Source organism: Oncorhynchus nerka, linkage group LG18, assembly GCF_034236695.1.
Source record: "Oncorhynchus nerka isolate Pitt River linkage group LG18, Oner_Uvic_2.0, whole genome shotgun sequence".
NCBI lineage: Eukaryota > Metazoa > Chordata > Actinopteri > Salmoniformes > Salmonidae > Oncorhynchus > Oncorhynchus nerka.
In genome coordinates this window covers 21,320,118-21,332,467 of record NC_088413.1, presented here as the reverse complement: position 1 = coordinate 21,332,467, position 12,350 = coordinate 21,320,118, and the positions used below count along the sequence as shown (strand labels likewise).

The 12,350-nt window shown below is 41.8% G+C and overlaps 1 protein-coding gene and 5 non-coding genes across 8 annotated transcripts in view; all 6 read left to right on the top strand.

Moving 5' to 3' along the window:
- micu3a (mitochondrial calcium uptake family, member 3a) overlaps positions 1 to 3,390 on the top strand; it is a 47,278-nt gene extending 43,888 nt beyond the window's left edge. For all 3 annotated transcript variants that reach the window (XM_065003744.1, XM_065003743.1, XM_065003742.1), the window contains 4 exons: positions 1,369 to 1,477; positions 1,718 to 1,875; positions 2,653 to 2,717; positions 3,304 to 3,390. In XM_065003744.1, coding sequence (XP_064859816.1) covers positions 1,369 to 1,477; positions 1,718 to 1,875; positions 2,653 to 2,717; positions 3,304 to 3,310 — 339 coding nt within the window. In that variant the 3' untranslated portion in view covers positions 3,311 to 3,390. The remainder of the gene's footprint in view (positions 1 to 1,368; positions 1,478 to 1,717; positions 1,876 to 2,652; positions 2,718 to 3,303) is intronic.
- Positions 3,391 to 6,246: 2,856 nt separating this feature from the next.
- On the top strand, positions 6,247 to 6,462 carry LOC135562039 (small nucleolar RNA U3). The gene has a single exon (XR_010459862.1). It is a non-coding gene; the product is annotated as a small nucleolar RNA U3 (small nucleolar RNA).
- A 531-nt stretch (positions 6,463 to 6,993) lies between these two features.
- LOC135562037 (small nucleolar RNA U3) lies at positions 6,994 to 7,209 on the top strand. Its single transcript, XR_010459860.1, has one exon. It is a non-coding gene; the product is annotated as a small nucleolar RNA U3 (small nucleolar RNA).
- A 2,549-nt stretch (positions 7,210 to 9,758) lies between these two features.
- Positions 9,759 to 9,974, top strand: LOC115123042 (small nucleolar RNA U3). The gene has a single exon (XR_003862550.2). It is a non-coding gene; the product is annotated as a small nucleolar RNA U3 (small nucleolar RNA).
- Positions 9,975 to 10,505: 531 nt separating this feature from the next.
- Positions 10,506 to 10,720, top strand: LOC115123044 (small nucleolar RNA U3). Its single transcript, XR_003862551.2, has one exon. It is a non-coding gene; the product is annotated as a small nucleolar RNA U3 (small nucleolar RNA).
- Positions 10,721 to 11,251: 531 nt separating this feature from the next.
- Positions 11,252 to 11,467, top strand: LOC135562038 (small nucleolar RNA U3). Its single transcript, XR_010459861.1, has one exon. It is a non-coding gene; the product is annotated as a small nucleolar RNA U3 (small nucleolar RNA).
- Positions 11,468 to 12,350: the final 883 nt, after the last annotated feature.

Here is a 12,350-nt window from a genome sequence, read left to right as displayed (position 1 = left end):
CAGAATTTTGTATGTGAAATAGACTGGTGTTGGTCACCACTTCAGAATGCCTCTCTGTGTTGTCATCACTAGGCCACATTTACAGTCTCTCATCCCAGTGGAGGCTGCTGAGGGGAGAACGGCTCTAAATAATGTCTGGAACGGAGCAAATGGAATGGCATCAAAAACCTAGAAACCATGGAAACCATATGTTTGATACCATTCCACTGATTCTTCTCCAGTCATTACCACGAGTATGTCCTCCCCAATTAAGGTGTGACCAGCCTCCTGCATCTCATACCTTTCTTTTATTCTTTGTTTTAGTGTGATGCAGCTCGGGCTGAAATGAGTGATACCTACAGACAGACTATTGGTGGTCACTAGAGCACGCCTTCACCTCTTGTGGAACCTTGGGCTCCAGCCATCAAAGCCAATAGCTCTGCTAGATCAATGGAACGACCACCACTAACTAATATAGGTCTTCTTTAATTACCCCTTTTTCTCCCCAATTTCCTGGTATCCAATTGGTAGTTACAGTCTTGTCGCATCGCTGCAACTCCCGTATGGACTCGGGAGAGGCGAAGGTCGAGAGCCGTGCGTCCTCCGAAACACAACACAACACAGCACAACACTGCTTCTTGACACAACGCCCACTTAACCCGGAAGCCAGCCACACCAATGTGTCGGGGAAACACTGTACACTTGGCGACCTGGTCAGCATGCACTGCGCCTGGCCCGCCACAGGAGTCGCTAGTGCGCGATGGGACAAGAACATCCCTGCCGGGCCAAACCCTCCCCTAACCCGATGACGCTGGGCCAATTGCGTGCCGCCCCATGACTCTCCCGGTCGCGGCCGGCTGCGACAGAGCCTGGACTCAAACCAGCCTTAGACCACTGCACCACTCGGGAGGCCCATAACTAATATATGTCTACATGTTCCACACTGCAAACCAGTGTGTGTCTATGTTTCTAATAATGAAGTTTGATTTTCAAGGATGAAATCCCAGAAACCCTTGCGTTGTGAAACTTGTGAAACCTGTGAACCTCTATTTTTGCAGTGGCGCTGCACAGATGATCAGATCTCACAACGTCTGCAGTAGGAACCACTCAGGAACCACATTCATAGCTGATTCACAAACATATTAAATGTGTAGCATGGTTGTGTCATTCCCAGGCCTAGTCCCTACAGTCAAAGGGGCCAAAGTTGCATGGGTCAAAGGTCACATGATCATACCATCGTCACCAATTTGACCATCATCACCAATGGGTTTGAGCTTGAAGCATCCCCCCTATTCCGAGAACTGCAAGAGCTGTCTGTCACTCCGTGTCCGTTAAAGATTGCTCTGTGTGTCACACTTATATGGGATCCCCTGTCGTTTTACTTCACAGGGCATCACCTTCGACGAGTTCCGCTCCTTCTTCCAATTCCTCAACAACCTGGAGGACTTTGCCATCGCCATGCAGATGTACAACTTTGCCAGTCGCTCCATTGGCCAAGGTAAGCCTCCATTTTAGGATTTCATATCTGTGGAGATATTTCCCGTTTGCTCAATAGTCTCTTGTGAATAATGGCTGTAGGTTACTTTTCTCCTCTGTCTTGTTCTCTTTTTTGTATCCCCCTCTCTTCCTGTCTCTCCCATCTGTATCTTGTCTCTGTCTTCCTCTATTGCTTTCCCACCCCTTCTCCCTCTCTTTCCCCTCTATATATCCCCCACCGTGCTCTCTCTCTCTCTCTCAGATGAGTTTGGGCGGGCTGTGTACGTGGCCACGGGCCTGAAGCTGACACGTCACCTGGTCCACACCATCTTCAAGATCTTTGACGTGGACCACGACGACCAGCTGAGCTACAAGGAGTTCATCGGCATTATGAAGGACCGGCTGCACCGCGGAGGGAGGGTAAGGGGAAGGGAGAATTTGGGTGAGAGAGAGGGGGGGTGAAAGGAGGTAAGGTGGGAGGGAAAGGCGAGAGAAGAAAGATGGATAGAGAGAGGGAGAGAGAGAGAAGGATGAAGAGAGAGAGGGGGGGTGGAGGAGAGGTATGAAGAGTGAGAGATAGGGAGAAAGTGAGAATGATCTAGTTTGGTTTTCCATCACTAGAAATTTGACATGCTCTCATTTTATATTATGTTACACTTGGACAATGTAATTTGATTCTAGCTTTTGACTGTTAACTTTAGTCGACAGCCATAAAAGTGGTGGCAGTTTTAAGATCTTTATCTAGAGCAAATCTAGTTACACAGTTATATGGAGGTCTGTAGTGTTGTAAATGACTACCTTCCCTGCACTTCCAAAGTATTTTACTGCCCCCTAGTGGTATGTGAAGTTAAACAGTTACAATTGTCATCATGACTAGGGCCCAGAGTTTTTCCTAGTCAGATAAGGCATGTGGTCAGAGAAAACCCCAAGGCCCTACACATGACAGTTGCATAATCCGGAAATAGGTATGAATTCATTCTAATACTACGCCAATCAATCGCCCTTGAACGAGTCCTACGTTGATGTCCTATGCATGGGGTCTTGAGTCTGAAATATTACTGTTCAATTTCTCTTGGTCTCGTGGTCCTGGCTTCCCTCTTGACTAACAGCATCCCAATACCCCCTCCTTCTATCTCCTCTCTCTCTCGCTTTTCCCACCCTATCTATTTCTTCCACTCTGCTGCTCACAAACCCCAGGGCTACAAAACCGCAGAGCGATTCACTTCCTTCAAGTCCTGTATGAAGAAGGAGCTAGCTGGCAGATAAGTATTACCCACAATCCACTCATCTCTTATCTCATCTATGACCTATAACCTCTGACCTAATCAAATCTGATTTTCATTTGATTTATAACCTCTGACCTATTCTCAATGGACCTGCGAACCGCAGCTCTGTCTGTCTCGATGACCTATAACCTCTGACCTATTCTCAATGGACCTGCGAACCGCAGTTCTGTCTGTCTCGATGACCTATAACCTCTGACCTATTCCCTTTCTACTTAAAAGATCTGGATAGATTGACACAATATCACTTTAAGACCAATCAAGTCCTTTCAGATCACCTACAGAAGCATATCAGGACTATGGTGCATCTATGCAAGTATCCAATGATAATAACTTGAAATACCCTACAATCTCTTCCAGTATTGTTACAAGAAATATAGTCTGGTCCCAGACATGTTCGTGCTGCCTTGACAACTAACGCCAAACAATGACCATAGGAGTTGGAAAGAAAGCATAAAACAGATCTGGGACCAGGCTACAAGAAATAAGCACAGTCCTGTGTATTAGTCTATATCCTGCATCCCGGCTAAATTCCCTGTTTAATGGTACCATTGTCATTGTTTACCAGGTGAACAGGAAACAACATGCCTCCTTCCCCATCTGCCTGCGTGCCGAGGCCAGGAAACAGGTCCGCCAACTCTAGAGGAGGTTCCAGGCTAGGGTTTAAAGAAGGAGGAAGAGGAGGTTCCAGGCTAGGGTTTAAAGAAGGAGGAAGAGGAGGTTCCAGGCTAGGGTTTAAAGAAGGAGGAAGAGGAGGTTCCAGGCTAGGGTTTAAAGAAGGAGGAAGAGGAGGTTCCAGGCTAGGGTTTAAAGAAGGAGGAAGAAGATGATGAGAAGAGGAGGTTGAAGAAGTGGAGGAAGATGAGGAGAATAGGATGATGAAGGTGAGGATGAAGACAAGGAAAAGAGATGGAGGGGGACTGGAGGTGAACTGGAGTCCCCCTCCATCTGGAGGTGAAGGATTCAATGAACAATCTGCAGGGGAACATTGTGGTTTTAAGTCTACGTTCTCAGTCACCATCCCCTCCACTAGCATGCAGAGAAGCTGCCGTTTTGCAACAGACATCTCATTGGTTTCAGTTCTCCAGTTTATCCAATCGTGGATCAATTCCACAATCCATTTTCCTCCCATTGCAAGTAGGCCAGTGATGTATAGCCTACATTACTGCACCTAGTATTTAAGCAGTACTCGCCAAACATTTGAAAAGCACAAAAAAATGACAGTTTACAGAAAGTTGTAACTAATCTCTGATTACTCATAATATAGAACGATTTATGGTAAAGAAAAAAATTAAAAAATGCTCGTATCACATTAAGGTATGTAATATAATAATATATAATAACGGTCAAATAAAGACTGTGACTTACATTACAGTAAGAGCCTGCATGGTCAAGTGTAGTATCTGTATCAAATGCCTTTACCAGTGAGAGAAAGGTATGGGAGAAGGAAGAGAATTTGAAATCTTAATGTCTTAATCATGTATTTTTCTATTCATGTTTTTTTCCAGTTTACACAGGCGTACTTGCATATATTCAGCAGCAAGTTTGGTCATCTGGCTAGATAATACAGATCAATACATAGCCTACAAATGCAATGAATTCTACAATGAAGCAATAGTAGTATGTTTTTGAAATGCTTGCAATTGATGATCTTCCAAATGAGAGAAAGAGAGAGCAAGATCATGATATTCCTTTAAGACTCCTCGTCTTCTGTCTGTTGTGTATTACGCTTGTAATGATTAGGCGGGGAAGAAGTCTAACTTTTTTTCATGTGTGCCTTGTTTTCTACATGTCTTCCCTGTCAAAACTAATTCCATTCCAGCAACAAATTTTGTTGAAAATATAACTTTTCGGAAAGAAAATTGCTGTCCTGCCCTCCTACCAGTGTACTGTGCAACCTAGGTTTCCTTGATTCACTATGTAATTGACCAACATTTCACCTCAATTGGTAATGATTATATTTATTTATTTGAATTATTAATCTGTTTGTAATATAAATCTACTGAACAGCAATATTATGAGCAGACGTTTTGATTTTAAGTTTTGACCAGTAAGCATGATAGTGATTTAATTATGTTCAACGATTCAAGGTGTATCTCTGTATTTAGTTTGAATATTAAATAACTTAAATGGTTTGACTTTAACTGGTTTATAGTTACTCTGCGTATTTGCATTATATTAGACGCTATAGAACATATAAACACATTTCTCGACCATTCCCTCATCCAAGCGGCGAAGTGTGTGGTTGGTGTGAAAATAACTTGACAGAATGCAAGTGAAAAGTGTGATGAATGCACGAATAAAGACTTTTGAAGGAAACAAAGGCTGTTTAGCATAATTGCATACTGTATTTGTTTTTTCAGCCAACTACATAGAATGGACATGCGCTCGTGGGCTTTACATTTTTTTCACCGCAAAAGTTGTATTATCAGCTGACATGCACCTGCGACATGAACGATATCACTTTATTTGGCAGCGCTGGGTAGCTACATTTTCAATCATCAAATTGTATGTTTAAAAAAAAAAAGACAGCAGTTGGTTTATTTTCATTTCATCAACTGAGCACTGCGAAGGCTAGCTATGAGCTGCTGGCACCTGAATCGGGGAGGACTGGCTTGTGGTAATAATTGAGCGGCGTGAGTGGACTCAAACACGGTTCCCATGGGTTTGCTGTCAATTCAATTCGTCGTTCTATACATTATTATGAGCGTCCTTAGCAGTCTCCTGTGGCTGCTGGTAAGTTCAGCGAGAAATTAGGTGTAGCTGTTAGTTGGCTAGTTAACGCAAATTCCTAGCCTCTCACTGTCAGATAACGTTACTCAGTAACGTTTTGCCAGGTTGACACATTAAAACGTATTTTTACGGCCTATAATTACGGCCGTGATACCAGCTTGTGTAGCCAGCTACGTTTAATAATGCTTTAATGAATGCGTTTTTACTTATTTTATCATATCTTTATATTAATGTTATTGTGCCGTTATTTCGCAAAGCAGATCAATTTGTGGCGTAGCGCGCCTTTCTATTGAAAAGTGGAACGAGAAATGCGTTCTTATGATTCCGTCAGGACACTTCTCCCCAACGCACCAGTACGCTCATCAATCGATTCCACCATGTAAATATAATGTCTTCGAAACTTCTTGTGCAGATTTCACTATAATAACGCGAAAAAATACACATATGTAAACACATTTTTCAATATGGTCATGTTTTAAATTTATAAAGAACAAGTACATCATTATATAAAGTTGACCTCCAGCTCAGCTCTGCCGCCACAGTCAACAGTGCTTGTTACCAGCAAGGTATTGTGGGTACTGACATTCACAGAATATGAATCAATTTTTAAATATAATTATGGTAATTGGCGTACATTTGATCAACAATATTGTGTGTCCATGAACGGGTGTATATTTACCTTTGTAAATCTCGCAGACAATGACAATTTAGATTAAACCGTTAGTGGAAATGCTTGTCCCGACATAGACTTCCCTTGCTCGCCCAAAGATTCATTAAGACTATACTTTCAGGGATCATTTCTATAGTTCTTGACTTGAGAAATGTGTTTCTAAAGTGTTTGAGCTCGCAACCCACGATGATGAGATGCGATATTCCCTTCTGAGCGCGAAGCGGGCTTTGAGTAATGATTCAGTTCATCCGCTCTCTGCCATTGATGACCGTTCTTTGCTTCCTTGTGGAGCATTGAGGGAGGGAATATGATCAGAGTGGTTAGCTCTTTTCATATTGTAAATATAAACTACTTTGGTACATGTACTGTAGTTCAGGTTAATAAATAGTGTATCACCATTACAAAACACAGCTGGTTTCAATACTGTTTTAATGTTCCCTGTTTGCCTTCCCTATGACGTTGTATAGGAGATATGTGATTTTAATCCAGTCAGAACTCTACCTTTTCAATTACATTTGATTTCTAAAAATGTTTTTCTTGTATTTTCTCTATTGTGGGCTATTGACTTTTTCAGCCAATGCCAGTCCCATAAAAACTGCAATGAGTTCCTTCTGGCACCTCCCTCATTTGCAAAGTTATATTGTGGAGCAATTTAAATGTATTTTATGAAGCTTTCTTGGGCATAAAACACGACAATAACTCATTCCATATGTGACCCATTAATGAAAAGTAGCCCGATAAGCATGATTTCAGCCACGTGGTACTATATAGTGTGCTCTTTGTACGGTGGGAAACCGTTAGTGAGAATAACAGCTCCAACAGAGGCTAGCCTCGCTCTCCCTCAATTTAATTAAGACTATACTTTCAGGGATCATTTCTATAGTTTTTGACTTGAGAAATGTGTTTCTAAAGTGTTTGAGCTCGCAACCCACGATGATGAGATGCGATATTCCCTTCTGAGCGCGAAGCGGGCTTTGAGTAATGATTCAGTTCATCTGCTCTCTGCCATTGATGACCGTTCTATGCTTCCTTGTGGAGCATTGAGGGAGGGAATATGATCAGAGTGGTTAGCTTTTAATATTGTTAATATTACCTTATTTGTATTGTGTTCATGTATTGTTCAGGTTATTGATTAGTTTTATCACCATTACATAACACAGTTGGTTTCAATACTGTTTAATGTTCCTTTTAGCCTTGCTATGACGTTGTATAGGAGATAATTGGGTTTTGAGTAATGATTCAGTACATCCGCTCTCTGCTATTGATGACCGTTCTATCTTCCTTGTGGAGCATTGAGGGAGGGAATATGATCAGAGTGGTTAGCTCCTAATATTGATAATTTTAATTTCTTTGTATTGTAATTCAGGTTACTAATTAATTTATCACCATTACACAGTTGGTTTCAATACTAAAGAACCATCATTGGGACAGCATATATGATTTATGTGAGCGCTGGTGTGCCATCCTGAACAAATGCTCTATTGATTTAATGACATAAATTCTTGACCAGTTGAAACATGATTTTATTGAAATGGATAACACGATTAAAGACAAACGCATATTCTACAAATAGCTGTTAATGATGATGGCATATTCAATGAACTGATGAAAACTAACCAAGCGCTCCAGGACAAGTTGTCTACAGAAATAAAGGAACTTAAAATCAAGAAATTCAACCAAGACAAAAAAGACAAGGCCGATGGTAAAAGTCTACTTCTGGAGAAACCCTGACCAGGGAGGTCCTGTACCTCCTCTCCATGACAGACGCGGGAGGGATGCCGCTTACTTCGATCCACCCCCGTCTAATCAACGCTCTACAACCAGCGCCTCATCGGCTTCCAGTGATAGTTTTTTATTCAACGTGAGACTGGACGGACGGAAGGGCGGAGGAGGCTGCAGGCACGCGCATCGACGAGATGCCGCACCCGACGGGGTAAGAAGAAACCACTATCAGAGGCAGAGGAGACCGTTCACACGGTCCCAGAACCCACGGGACTGTGTCTTTAATTCATCAAGCAAGATATTGAGCCCTGCCCATTTCTCTTTGCTTAATAAAGGGTTATATTTTGTGCCTTTACAACCCAGTGCAACGATGTTGATGTTAAGGTAGACATGTTTAAGTTTTTTTTTAGAAACATCAGTTTAAGGGAATACTTTAAGCTCCCCTAATCCTGACATTTCTATTGAACCAGTAGGTTTCTCCCCTGCACATACTCCGACTCCTTTTAGAAGCAAGAGTTATTTTATACCTCCAGCCAATCGCAATCACTCTATCGAGACATATTGCAGACTTGTTGAAAAATATGTTGCTCATCTCCGTAAGAACAAACAGGAGTCCAAATCTTTCCATATACAATCCGATATGTCAGTAATTATTCACCCTGCTGATAAGGGTGGTCGGTTGTACTCCTGGATAGGACAGTTTATGTAAATGAGTGTCATAGACAGCTGCTTGACAACACCTTTTACAAGAAACTCAGAAGTGACCCTACTTCCCAATTTCAGAATACTATCTTTACTGTCCTAGATGGGTATTTAAGTTCTGGTCAGATAACCAAAAAAGAACATGTGGGGAAAAACTTGTTCTGATTGGCTGGGCCCGCCTCCCCGGTGGCTGGGCCCGGCTCCCCGGTGGCTGGGTCCGGCTCCCCGGTGGCTGGGCCCCTGCTCAGTCAAATCAAATTATATTGGTCACATAAACATATTTAGCAGGTGTTATTGCAGGTGTAACGAAATGCTGTTGCGCCTTCTTCACCTTGCTGTCTGTGTGGGTGGACCATTTCAGATGGTCAGTGATGTGTATTCTGAGAAACTTGAAGCTTTCCACCTTCTCCACTGTGGTCCTGTCGATGTGGATGGGGGGGTGCTCCCTCTGCTGTTTGCTGAAGTCCACAATCAGCTCCTTCGTTTTGTTGACGTTGAGGGAGAGGGTATTTTCCTGCACCACTCCGCCCCTCACCTCCTTCCTGTAGGCTGTCTCGTCAACGTTGGTAATCAGGCCTACTACTGTTGTGTCGTCTGCGAACTTGATGATTGAGTTGGAGGCGTGCGTGGTCACGCAGTCATAGGGGGAACAGGGACGACAGGACGGGGCTGAGAAGGCACCTTTGTCATGTGAAATCCATCGATATGTATTATAATAATTTATTTCAATTGAACAATTTCCTTTTATGAACTATCACAGTAAAATAGTTTACATTGTTCTAGTTGCCTTTATATTTGTGTTCAGTATTAAACAATAAATATATTATCTAACGTATACCACTGGTGGTTTCAGCCAATGGTAGTAGTCGCCCAAAAACTGAGCAGCCTCTGGTAGGTACCTCCCATTATTTATTTTTAGGCAACTAGAGAATGTATTCTGGGAATCTGGGACATATGTGCTTTTTGTGAGCCAGTAAATGATATTATATGTTTATTAACTGTTACTTTACATTCAATACAATGTGATACCTGATACGGGTCAATAGTAAGGCTGCTGCCACGTGCTGCTGTATCGCGCTCTGCATACAGTGAGAAGCGACTGTAGGTAGTGACAGTGAGGGAGGGCGCTGTGAAACCGTCAGTCAGAATGACTGCTCCGACATAGACTTCCCTTGCTCGCCCAAAGAAACGTTAAGACTATACTTTCAGGGATCATTTCTATAGTTCTTGACTTGAGAAATGTGTTTCTAAAGTGTTTGAGCTCGCAACCCACGATGATGAGATGCGATATTCCCTTCTGAGCGCGAAGCGGGCTTTGAGTAATGATTCAGTTCATCCGCTTTCTGCCATTGATGACCGTTCTTTGCTTCCTTGTGGAGCATTGAGGGAGGGAATATGATCAGAGTGGTTAGCTTTTAATATTGTTAATATTAACTTCTCTGGTACATGTATTGTAGTTCAGGTTAATAAATAGTTTATCACCATTATACAACACAGCTGGTTTCAATACTGTTTTAATGTTCCTGTTCGCCTTGCTATGACGTTGTTAGGAGATATGTGATTTTAATCCAGTCAAGAACTCTACCTTTTCAATTACATTTGATTTCTAAAAATGTTTTTCTTGTATTTTTTCTCTATTGTGGGCTATTGACTTTTTCAGCCAATGCCAGTCCCTAAAAAACTGCAATGAGTTCCTTCTGGCACCTCCCTCATTTGCAAAGTTCTATTGTGGAGCAACTTGAAAATGTATTTCATGAAGCTTTCTTGGGCATAAAACACGACAATAACTCATTCCATATGTGACCTATTAATGAAAAGTAGCCCGATAAGCATGATTTCAGCCACGTGGTACTATATAGTGTGCTCTTTGTACGGTGGGAAACCGTTAGTGAGAATAACAGCTCCAACAGAGGCTAGCCTCGCTCTCCCTCAATTTAATTAAGACTATACTTTCAGGGATCATTTCTATAGTTTTTGACTTGAGAAATGTGTTTCTAAAGTGTTTGAGCTCGCAACCCACGATGATGAGATGCGATATTCCCTTCTGAGCGCGAAGCGGGCTTTGAGTAATGATTCAGTTCATCCGCTTTCTGCCATTGATGACCGTTCTTTGCTTCCTTGTGGAGCATTGAGGAGGGAATATGATCAGAGTGGTTAGCTTTTAATATTGTTAATATTAACTTCTCTTGGTACATGTATTGTAGTTCAGGTTAATAAATAGTTTATCACCATTATAAAACACAGCTGGTTTCAATACTGTTTTAATGTTCCTGTTTGCCTTGCTATGACGTTGTATAGGAGATATGTGATTTTAATCCAGTCAAGAACTCTACCTTTTCAATTACATTTGATTTCTAAAAATGTTTTTCTTGTATTTTTTCTCTATTGTGGGCTATTGACTTTTTCAGCCAATGCCAGTCCCATAAAAACTGCAATGAGTTCCTTCTGGCACCTCCCTCATTTGCAAAGTTATATTGTGGAGCAATTTAAATGTATTTTATGAAGCTTTCTTGGGCATAAAACACGACAATAACTCATTCCATATGTGACCCATTAATGAAAAGTAGCCCGATAAGCATGATTTCAGCCACGTGGTACTATATAGTGTGCTCTTTGTACGGTGGGAAACCGTTAGTGAGAATAACAGCTCCAACAGAGGCTAGCCTCGCTCTCCCTCAATTTAATTAAGACTATACTTTCAGGGATCATTTCTATAGTTTTTGACTTGAGAAATGTGTTTCTAAAGTGTTTGAGCTCGCAACCCACGATGATGAGATGCGATATTCCCTTCTGAGCGCGAAGCGGGCTTTGAGTAATGATTCAGTTCATCTGCTTTCTGCCATTGATGACCGTTCTTTGCTTCCTTGTGGAGCATTGAGGGAGGGAATATGATCAGAGTGGTTAGCTTTTAATATTGTTAATATTACCTTATTTGTATTGTGTTCATGTATTGTTCAGGTTATTGATTAGTTTTATCACCATTACATAACACAGTTGGTTTCAATACTGTTTAATGTTCCTTTTAGCCTTGCTATGACGTTGTATAGGAGATAATTGGGTTTTGAGTAATGATTCAGTACATCCGCTCTCTGCTATTGATGACCGTTCTATCTTCCTTGTGGAGCATTGAGGGAGGGAATATGATCAGAGTGGTTAGCTCCTAATATTGATAATTTTAATTTCTTTGTATTGTAATTCAGGTTACTAATTAATTTATCACCATTACACAGTTGGTTTCAATACTAAAGAACCATCATTGGGACAGCATATATGATTTATGTGAGCGCTGGTGTGCCATCCTGAACAAATGCTCTATTGATTTAATGACATAAATTCTTGACCAGTTGAAACATGATTTTATTGAAATGGATAACACGATTAAAGACAAACGCATATTCTACAAATAGCTGTTAATGATGATGGCATATTCAATGAACTGATGAAAACTAACCAAGCGCTCCAGGACAAGTTGTCTACAGAAATAAAGGAACTTAAAATCAAGAAATTCAACCAAGACAAAAAAGACAAGGCCGATGGTAAAAGTCTACTTCTGGAGAAACCCTGACCAGGGAGGTCCTGTACCTCCTCTCCATGACAGACGCGGGAGGGATGCCGCTTACTTCGATCCACCCCCGTCTAATCAACGCTCTACAACCAGCGCCTCATCGGCTTCCAGTGATAGTTTTTTATTCAACGTGAGACTGGACGGACGGAAGGGCGGAGGAGGCTGCAGGCACGCGCATCGACGAGATGCCGCACCCGACGGGGTAAGAAGAAACCACTAT